Source organism: Engystomops pustulosus, chromosome 5 (assembly GCF_040894005.1).
Source record: "Engystomops pustulosus chromosome 5, aEngPut4.maternal, whole genome shotgun sequence".
Classification (NCBI taxonomy): domain Eukaryota; kingdom Metazoa; phylum Chordata; class Amphibia; order Anura; family Leptodactylidae; genus Engystomops; species Engystomops pustulosus.
This window is the reverse complement of record NC_092415.1, coordinates 164,988,965-165,000,485: the sequence shown is the minus strand read 5'-3', so window position 1 is coordinate 165,000,485 and position 11,521 is coordinate 164,988,965. Positions and strand designations below refer to the sequence as shown.

The 11,521-nt window shown below is 41.5% G+C and overlaps 1 protein-coding gene across 4 annotated transcripts in view; it reads right to left on the bottom strand.

The window, feature by feature from the left end:
• Positions 1–2,653: 2,653 nt before the first annotated feature.
• Positions 2,654–11,521, bottom strand: part of TBC1D5 (TBC1 domain family member 5) — a 402,345-nt gene continuing 393,477 nt past the window's right edge. For all 4 annotated transcript variants that reach the window (XM_072153665.1, XM_072153667.1, XM_072153666.1 and 1 more), the window contains 3 exons: positions 9,156–9,235; positions 6,343–6,507; positions 2,654–3,384 (listed from right to left, as the gene is read on the bottom strand). In XM_072153665.1, the coding sequence (XP_072009766.1) occupies positions 3,097–3,384; positions 6,343–6,507; positions 9,156–9,235 (533 nt within the window). In that variant the 3' untranslated portion in view covers positions 2,654–3,096. The remainder of the gene's footprint in view (positions 3,385–6,342; positions 6,508–9,155; positions 9,236–11,521) is intronic.

Below are 11,521 nucleotides of genomic sequence, written 5' to 3'. Positions count from 1 at the left end.
ACTGGGGGAAGGGGAGGTGCTCTAAATACTATATGTGCCCATGATTGTCTTATACTGGGGGGGGGGGGTACTGTATATACTATATGTGGCCATGATTGTGTTATACTGGGAGGAGGGGAGGTACTGTATATACTATATGTGCCATGATTGTGTTATACTGGGGAGGTACTGTATATACTATATGTGGCCATGATTGTGTTATACTGGGGGGGAGGTACTGTATATACTATATGTGCCCATGATTGTGTTATACTGGGGGGAGGGGAGGTACTCTAAATACTATATGTGGCCATGATTGTCTTATACTGGGGGGGAGGGGAGGTACTGTATATACTATATGTGGCCATGATTGTGTTATACTGGGGGGAGGGGAGGTACTGTATATACTATATGTGGCCATGATTGTCTTATACTGGGGAAGGTACTCTAAATACTATATGTGGCCATGATTGTCTTATACTGGGGAAGGTACTCTAAATACTATATGTGGCCATGATTGTCTTATACTGGGAAGGGTACTGTATATACTATATGTGGCCATGATTGTGTTATACTGGGGGGAGGGGAGGTACTGTATATACTATATGTGCCATGATTGTGTTATACTGGGGGGGGTACTGTATATACTATATGTGCCATGATTGTGTTATACTGGGGGGAGGGGAGGTACTGTATATACTATATGTGGCCATGATTGTGTTATACTGGGGGGGTACTGTATATACTATATGTGCCATGATTGTGTTATACTTGTTATACTGGGGGGGGGGTACTGTATATACTATATGTGCCATGATTGTGTTATATTCGGTGGGTACTGTATATACTATATGTGGCCATGATTGTGTTATACTGGGGAGGTACTGTATATACTATATGTGGCCATGATTGTGTTATACTGGGGGGGGGGGGGTACTTTATATACTATGTGGCCGTGATTGTGTTATACTGGGGGGGGGGTACTGTATATACTATATGTGGCCATAATTGTTTTATACTGGGGGGGGGGGTGCTGTATATACTATATGTGGCCATGATTGTGTTATACTGGGGGGAGTACTGTATATACTATATGTGGCCATAATTGTTGTATACTGGGGGGGTATGCTGTATATATTATATGGGGCTATAATTGTTGTATACTGGGGGGGGTGCTGTATATATTATATGGGGCTGTAATTGTTGTATATTGGGGTGGTGCTGTAATTATTTTATACTGGGGGGGGGGGGGTTGTATATATTATATGGGGCCAGATTTCAGCTGGGGGTATACAGTATATTACTAAGCTGGGGGGCTCTATATGGGATACAGTATATCACTAAGCTGGGGGGGATGTATATGGGATACAGTATATTACTAAGCTGGGGCTGTATATGGGATACAGTATATTACTAAGCTGGAGGGCTGTATATGGGATACAGTATATTACTAAGCTGGGGCTGTATATGGGATACAGTATATTACTAAGCTGGGGGGCTGTACATGGGGTACAGAATATTACTAAGTTGGGGCTGTATATGGGATACATATATTACTAAGCTGGGGGTGCTGTATATGTTGGGCAAGATTTTATTTAAGCTGTAGGGGATCTGCATATGGGAGCTGTATATAATTTAATTGGGGGGGGGCTGAATAAAGAGGCAGGGCTATATAAAAATAAACTATATATATATTCATTTGGGGGTGCTATATATTCACATTGGTCAGGGGAGCACTCTATGTAAAATCATTTAACATAATAACAGGGTGGGATGTATTAGTTATAGGATACCATAGGTTACTTTGCATCATGTAAACCAAATGTTGGGGGGGGGGGTCTGTATGGGGGTGTTGTATATTGATGAGCTGTACCTGCTATAATTCCAGTAGACTAATATATATATAATGAAGAGATGTGTTATTTGTGGGGAGAGTGCGGTCAGTTGTGTTGTGAGGGGTATATATTATTTAGGAGCACTGTGTTGTTATCCAGGAGACTTTATACTGTAAGTGACTGTGGTATTTTTAGGGACGTCGGGTGGAGATGCTGCACAGAGCTGAAGATATCCGGCCGTGAATTTAGCAGTGATATGTCATGGATCAGTCCTCCTGATGGAAGAGATTGTCATCTATAAGGTACTAGATGCCACCAATGACTCTCAGATCCTGTAGTCAGTCACACAGTGTCAGTGATCCTGTCTGTGGGGATGTTAATTGTTAGTAAAGTTTTCAGCATTTAATTAAGGGGGGGGGCGCATTTTAATATTTGCCTCAGGCAGGAAATATGATAGAATCGGCCCTGCAGGGACCTCCCACTTGGTCACACCAAGTTCTTTCAAATGAAGTCATTAGCTTGTCCCATCCCCTTAAAGGGTCGCATGAACTTATCCATAGATACGGACGGCACATAGATGACACCCTCGTGGTATCAAAATCATGTTTACATAGATGTCTACAATTAGGGCGAAGTCGAAAGCAGGTGGGAATAGGATCTGCTCTGACCTTTCTACAGCCGTGTGCATGGATCCAGTGACATTAATATGCCAAATTCTCTAACTTTACCAGACAATACAGCAGAACGTTCCAGTGATATCTAATAATAAAACATACATAAAATAGTATTCATTTACTTTATTAGTTGATCACATACTGCTGTTGGCATTATTGACATAGTTTTCTTTTTTTTTTTTTTTTTTTTTTAATAATTTTTGACACAGTATTTTAAAGTACCATTTTACTAGTAAACATTGCTTTTCCAAGCATAAGTAGGCAACTATTGGCTCTCCAGCTTCTGTCGAACCACAAGTCCTTGCAAGCACTGACATTCATTGGAATCAAAACCAGCGAGACCAACTTTGTCCTAGCGTGAAGTAAAGCCATAGATCCAGTAGACATATACAGTGGTAAATATACAGGTAAGGCAATGATGACAATGGCTATATTCTCTAGAACGTCTATTGTTATTTTGTGCTCCGATTAGCAGCTTGCATAAATGGCAGAATCTGGCACATCCTGCTCCTTATATGTAACTACTCCCTACATATCTCAGACTACATGAAGGGTCTTCCTCATCTTACAAAGTATAAAAAAAATAAGAAAGAAAGGAGAGATAACCGTTAAATATCTAATGGGCTGACAATGGTGAAGTCAGAATCTTTGCTGCTGCTGTCATCATCTGGGCTGGAGCTCAGGACACTGGAGGGCGTGTTACCACCCAGGAGGGGGTCCGAGAAGGTCAGTACATGGGACGATGGTTCTTTCTTCTGTTCTGCACCTGTGTGTTTCTGAAGTGTTTCTTTTGTCTGTAACCCATGGTCATAGCCACTGCTGTCATCTTCCTTGGGTATCACAATATAGTCATCCGAATGACGAGACTCGGCGTTTCCAGACGCGTCATCTTCACCCTATGAGGAATATGCAATGTATATTAATAGGTGGATTTATGGACTGTAAGGTATACATACACCCAGAAGGGAATTAAGGGAAAAATACCGTGAGGCAGCCTCTTTTTAATATGAAAAAAATATCCTTTCCAGCACTCCAAATAATGTAAGAAAAAAAAAGTAGAAATATCTTTATTCGAACATATTAAAATTGGAGTCCATCAACCCTCCTCCCCCCCCCCCCAAAAAAAAAGTAGGCAGACCTACACGTTCTGAGTATTTACATCCTGCTCTTAGTCAGACAATGACTAAGAGCAGGATGTAAATGTTTGAAACCTGTTATTCTGCCTTAGGCTACATGCACAGTGTCGTGTGCCCGCCACTCACCCCCGCCCCTCTCCATAGCGATATATGGCTGCGGTGCCGTAATACGGGAAAAGATGGGGCATGTCCTATCTTTTCCCGGGCTACGGAGCGGTACGGTGCCGCACCGTACCGATCCCGTAGGGCGCCGTGTGAATTCATACACGTGTGAATGCAGCCTTATTTTTATTTTTTTATGTACACCAATTTTAATATGTTCAAATAAAGATACTTCTACTTTTTTTTTATCATTTTTTGAAGAGCTGGAAAGGATATACTTACCGTTCCGGTATTTCTCTGTACACGAACCCCCTTCTTCTCCTCCTGTGCAGCATATTTATTTACTGTCAAGATGTGGTGAGCTGACCATTTACCTTTTCTGTTGAGCCCCTTTTTTTTTAACTCTTTTAAGAGCAGTGGGTCTATATTGATATGTGAGCAAGCACTTTTTTTTGTTAAAAAGTAAATCCATTGTCTATGAGCAAGTTCAGTCTAAAATACTTGCTTTGTGTGCTTGCAGTTTTTCCTAAATCGAACCGTTCAGTCACTCAAGGTTTGGTCTTGGAAATCCTGCAAGTGCACAGAGCGAGTTTCTCAGAGAGCTTTCTTGCAGGCAATGGCTTTTATTGTCAGAAAAAGGCAAAAAATAGAAGAAGATTTCAGCTGGGAAAATAGCAGAATTGTAAGTTTTTCACTTATATATAGGCTGTGATACAGGATTAGACTGACCAAGCTTAAAGGAAATCGCCCATCAAAATCCATCATGACAAACTCATAGATCCAGGCACTGTGACTGTGGTAATCTGTGTGTATTTGTTATCCATTGTCTCTTTCCTTCTAAAATCAACTTTAACAATTATTCTAATGATCCTGAAAGGCTACTGGGGTGGTTCCAGAGCCCCTACATGCTGCAGATTACACAGTGTCACCCTAGCACTTTCTACCTACCTGTGTCTGATGTAATCTCACTGCAGAACGGGAAGTTTCAGCAGGATGGGCTCTGAGAAACACTCCAGTAGCCTTACTCACTAGCATAATTATACGTTGTTTTAGAAGGAAGGAGGCCACGGAATAACAAATATAAGAATCTTACCACAGTCACTGTGCATCCAGTGGGGTAACTTGAAGCTGATGGGCCCTGGTGCGAAGTCTGTGCCAGGCCCCCGACTATAATGTATGGTTTATAATACTAGTCTTCTCATATGGGAAAGTGACACCTTATGGGCCCCCTAAGTCTCTTGGGCCCGGTTGCGACCGCACCCTCTGCACCCCCTCAAGTTACCCCCCTGTGTGCATCTATCTATAAGTAAGTGCCCCATGTTTATCCATGCTCGATGGTAGAAGTCTTTTAAGGTCCTGGGCTTGTGGGGTTGGTCAGGCTTTACAATACAATTACAGTAAGTATATAAGGTGTATAAAAATGTTTAAAAAAACTCTACTGAAGAACAATTGTATGACAAGGTTTAACTAAAACCTTGTTTTACTCTGACCAGCATAATGCCATAACATATGCAAGTGTTTACTGCTCGCTCTCTAGTAGTGCTGTGATGGCTGGGATCCAAGGATAGATGGAGGACTTGCCCAAAGCATCTGCAAACAAACAACTCACGAAACCAACTAAATTCAGATTTGGTTCAGCAGGAAGAGAGAAACCTAAAGACACATGTATCCAGACTGTATGTTTTGTTATGACATAGAGTTGATGGAGGTCAAATATTGAGATCAAGTCAGATTTGGGAAACTCGGAATGACATGAAGCATGTTTCCAACCATTCTTCCCAGCTGCTGACTAAATGAATAGTGACAGAACATACTAGCGGTAGCTCCCTCACAGTGACCTTACACACAGGGCCATATGTCTTCTTGACATGATCCGTAGCAATTCATTAAACATTAAACTGCATGAATGTTAGATTGGAAATGTAGAGTATTAGGATGTAGCAAAAAGTTTTCCCTTCACTGGATACACAATTTCCCAATGAATTTAATTGGAATACTCACTATAAAACACAAGGGAATCTATAGCTTTCTTACGCCATGAACCTTCATATACATAATCTGAATGCCACCTTCTTTACCACAAACGTCTCCAAGCTTTCGCCTGTGCACACCCTATGATCTCAAACTTTGTACCCCAAAAACATTCATAAGAACGCAGATAGCTGACTTCATAAGACAACCTACAGCCACCGCACTAATAAGCAGGGTCTACTCTGAAGGACAGGTCTTCTCTCACAATCCCTTGTAGATTGCACGTCCTCTTGGGCAGGACCTACTCTCCCTGCCTCTGTATTAGTTCACCTTTGATACAGCCACTGTTAACATGCTATGTATGGAAACCCTACTTCACATGTCCAGCTCAAGGCTCCTTACCAATAGTTGCTAAAATATGAAATACAAACATTAACAAATGTGCTGCTACTAACTAGAAAGCAATCAAATAATAGCGATATTAAAGAACGATTAAAGGCTTCGCACCACTAATAAAATGTAGATCCTATCACAGGATAGAGAAAGTTGTCTGACCCAATAGTGGACAGGCCCTCACAGATCAGACACTTTCTATATTCTGTGAATAGGGGATTCGTTTAGGGTCCAGGCTATACATTACATTACCGTATGAGGCTGCCGCGGTTGATGAGGCAACAACTCCTGCATCTCTCCCTCTTTCATTTGCAAGGTGGAGCAATAATGATCGTCAGTGATCGTGATCTCTTCATTCTCTTCAGCCTCAAGATGACTTTGGTTAAATCTGAGAGATCCTTTCAAAATATCCTTTACCTGAAAATACCAGTAATGGATGAGTTATATAGAGAATCCCGGGAAAGATCTAATAACTGTAGATGATATCATACATCATTGTCATAGGGCATGTAAGGATGTTTTGTAAAAATGGTGGTCTTTTGTAGTATTAATACAGTTTCTATATAATGTGACTGAAAGGCCAAATATAATCATTATCACATTACATAGTAAGGCTGAAAAAAAGACACAAGTCCATCACGTTCAACCAAGGAAGGAACGGGGAAGGAAGGGGAAGGGATGTAAGGGAACACAATTCTATAATATAACAATCAAAGTTATTTAAACCTAAAAAGGCATCTAGACCCTTCTTGAAGCTCTCTGCTGTCCCTTCTGTGACCTGCGCCTGAGGAAGGCTATTCTACAGATTAACAGTTCTCATAGTAAAAAAAAAAGCTCTGTCACCTCTGGTGATTAAACCTTGTTTTCTCCAGATACAGACAGTACCCCCTTGTCTTTTGATGTAACTTAACCAGGAACAAATTTGCACCATATTTTTTGTAAGAACCATTCATATATTTATATAAATTCATCATGTCCCATCATGAAACCCTTCATTTATTCACTTATCATTTTTGTGGCTCTACGTTGATCCCTCTCTAGCTCCAGGGCATCCTTTTTATGGTCCAGAACCCAGAACTGGACAGCATATTCCAGGTAAGGCCGAAGCAATTCCTTGTACAGTGGTAATATTACACCCCTATCCTAAGTGTCCATGCTACTTTTTGATACATGACAAGATTCTTCAGGCTTTAGAGGCAGCTGATTGACATTGCATGCTGTTAGTTCATTTATGATCTACTAATACGCCCAGGTCCTTCTCAACAAGGGACTCTCCCAGATTTACTTTCCCAAAAACATATGCTGCATATGGATTATTAGTCCCCAGGGGCAAAACCTTACATTACTTCACATTGATCCTCATTAAACTACATACTAAAAGAACACAGCTTCATCCATAAAGTACTGGCCCTCTGAAAGCACACTACGGACTGAGCAATGTTCTTCTGGTAGTAGGGTGTTGCACCCCCATTTATGCACTAAATTATTAATAGTTTTGGGCACTCTGACCACAGTAGCAGCTGCAACAACCTACTATGAAACCAGATCAACTGAGATTTATTTAACCATTGAACGATCTGTGAGCTGATACTCACCTCCTCCGGAACTCCTGGTTAGCCGAAGCCGTACCTTCTCCAGCTCTAGGATATATCCTTTTTATGGACTGCTGCCCAAAACTGAACTGCATATTCTAGATTAGGCTGGGTGTTAGCTCATGATGCTACAGCAGTCCACAGAAGGGAAAAGCAGCAGCACGCCTTTGGTGGTGGTGAAAACAGGGGGGTCCTACATTCATAAAAGTCTCAAGGAGACCTCTGTGTCGAAATGTTGCATTTTTTGGTGAATAAAAGGCACCACTTTTTTACTGGAAACAAAGGCATGCTGCTGGATCTTGAAAGCTGCGGGTTCCCAAATGCATTATACAGATCTTAACGAACAGCCTGAGATGACTTGATATCAGCAGAACTTGACCTAATAAACCACTAGCAGTATGTTGTCATGCAGATTAACATGTCTCTTTCATGGCCAAGTGTGGTGGCTTCATCCAGAAAATCAAAGTAAATTGGTTGTATAAAGTAAAGGAGGTGGAGAGTTTAGCACTGAAGTCAAGCTCTCTCCACCTCAGAACGTCCTCTCTGCTGTCATTGATGGTCTTACATTCAGTCACATCAATAACCATCTCTCCATAATTCTGGTGGCATGAGGTCAATCACAGCAGAGGGGATATTCTGAGGAGGTGAGAGCTTGACTGCAGTGCTTATCTCTCCGCCTCCTTGACTTTATACAACCAATTTACATCTCAATTCAAAGTTGATTTTCTGCATGATGCCACAATACTGGGTCATGAAATATACATGACAAGGAAGGTGATAAGATACTTAAAGGAAACCTACCATGAGGAATCTACCATCAGAAGTAGATTTGATGGTAGATTCATGCTCTGCCTCTGCCCTAATTTTAGTTATATGTTAATTAACTGCAGAGACTACTGTGGCGTGTGCTAGCCTGCCAGGACACTGGGAGATAAGGTTAGTACACTCCCCAGTAGCCTCTCCAGTTAATTTACATATTACTAAAATAAAGTTTTTTTAACAAATTAGGTAAATTCCAGGATTATTAAAATACAGATTAGGACAGAGGTAGGCAGGAGGTATCTACCATCAGATCTACTTCTAATACTAGATCCCTTATTCCAGTAACAGCATACTGGTAGTGGTTAATTAGGTTGTCTCTGATGACAGGTTCCTTTTAATGCACTGAAGACGCAATTCAATAGCGTTAACAGTTAAGCCAATGACCGTAGAAAAGACTGCGCAGGCCGCAAACATAGGCAGAAATAGGACGGATTTTACATTATGTTAAAGTAAACACAAACTAAAGACAACTGAAATAGTGCATGTGAATGTGGCCTCGAGGTATACACATGGGGTGATGATCTCCATCTGCAGTACATCAGCTCTTTCTCTTTGGTAGTTCTCATCAGGGCAGAGAGAGATCCGCTGACTAAAACGGCACAATACCAATATAAATTTCCATATAATACCGTAATATGCTGCAATGCTCACCTGCTTTAGCACTGCTAGAGAGACCTGGATTTTGTCTTCTCTTTCCAACTTTTCTTGTAAGACGACATCTTGAATATGTCCTGTGTTAAAGATAAGATAGAACTGAAACATTCTAAAAATAATATGTGAATAGATGCCCTTACCATTCTCCTACCATATATGATTCACCAAGCAGTATCACCTTATACCTCAGGCGAGTTATCTGGTTGACTTGTTAAGCCCAATGTGAAGTCAAGAACGATACATGGTGGAAAACAAACAATATACACATGGTAAAGAACATTGGGGCTCATTTACTTAGGGTCCGCACTATCAGAATACCCAACGATTTCCAATGTGCGCCGCATTTAGAAAGGGTTTTTGGCACTCGCGACCGGATTTTGGTGCATCGGCGCCGGCTTTCACGCGGCACAAATCGGGAGGCAGGCCGTCGGATGATCCGATGGATTCAGACAAAGCGCAGGATTTAACAAAGCAATTTGTGTCGCAAGCCATGCACTTACATACACCAGGAAGAAGAAGGTGAACTCTGGCGGACCTAATCGGGGAAGAAAAAACATGCAGGAAATCGGGCGCACAATCTTCATGAATTGAGGCAGATGTGGATTCCAGAGGACAACGCACCTCGGGATTTCACAGGGACCAGGTAAGTAAATGTGCCCCATTACATCAATAGTATAGCTGGGAGAGTTAAAAAGTAAAACTATTAATGGCCGCCTTAATTTACTTCAATTAGTGCTGGTCAGACCCTAGCGCACACATGGATGCGTCTGCTCCTGGCTCACCGCCTCAGGCACCACCGATTTTGGCTGATGAGTGAGGGTGCCAGGTGGCCGGGTCTATGATGGTCATTTTATTATTGAAATCATGTCTAATGTTTAGTTCAGACTGAGCAATTGGAAAGTTTAGACTGCAGGTTATGAGGAATCTCCATTGCTGGGTTTCCATAGCAACCACCATTTCTTGCCGTTTCCTTCTGCTTATCGCTGTACACAGCTGGAGTCAGACTCGCCGCTGATTGCAGGGCCACAACTTCTTATGTAACCTTCAAGATTTACTTGATTTCTTTTAAAGTCGTAGATGCCATTTCCTGCAAGGGAAGCCAGACTGACCTTTGCTGGTATATTTGCAAACATCTTCACATTCAGGATAAGGTGGACTACACATGAACATGTGCTTTTCACAAGCCACGGTCCATTGTTTGTGGGCCTGTGCGTCATGGCGTTTAAGGTCCGCCCTATAAGAGTCTGCACACTCGAAAAGGTGGTCTGCAAAGGCTTTCTTCATAAGGAGAATGAATTCCTTCCTGGCCTTCTTTCATGAGAAAAGTCTGGAAGAGACTTACAGTACTCCACAGGCTTCACTAAAGAGCATGTAACCTTGACTGAACCAAACAGAATGTTTATGGGATGGGAGAATTAACACTCCGCCTAATAACCATTCAGCTGACTTCTACCATAAAGCAGTTGTACCATCATTATTAATTATCTCCTACCTAAAGGATATGGAATAAGTTTCTAAAACCTCTACATATCAAAATGACGGGAGCCCTGAAATGTGTCTGAAAGGAGCATGTGAGGATGTCAGGTGCTCCGCTTTGAATGTTACGGATATGCAGGAGAGACAACACAACTGAACCTGGCAGCAGATATCTGCGTTAACATGTGGGGACTTTGGCCCATATAGTCATGATCAGCAGGAGACCAGCTTCAGATCAGCCAATTATTCCACATCCTGGGAGAAAGGTGTGTTCATAGAACAAGTACTTTAAAGGGCATCTACCACCAGGATGAAGGACTACAATACAAATAAGCCTGCGGGGCTCCGTAGGTGTTAATGGAGCCTGGAGTCCATTCAGTACTTCATCCTGGTGATAGATGTCCTTTAATTTTTTTTTACATTTTCATTATTCATCATCAAAATTATCTATTTTCTAGATACAACACCAGAATCCCTTTGGATCTGATACTTTTGTTGTTTTTTTTTTTTTTACAACCTTGATTTACCATTCACAATTGCAGGCTCTGTGACACAGTGTTTTCTATCCCAAGAACCTTTTCCTAATGCAATTTCCCAAAAAGTGATGTTACAAAACAAATCCTGAGATTAGATTTGCAGTTTGTGGAGATACAAACTAATAAAACATTTCTAGGACTTGTAAGACATCTGTTTCCTAAGATTCTCCTGGGTAATTAGGGACACTTACTATAGTAATTACCATGAAATGAGTGCGGACCATTAGAAAGAGGCGAGAGGCTAAGCTGTTGCCATAGTCACCATGTAAGCAGTGATTTCCTTTAACCTCAGCTACGTATGCCCAGACTCTACTGAAAAAGAACTACGGTATACAAAAACAAAAAATACCT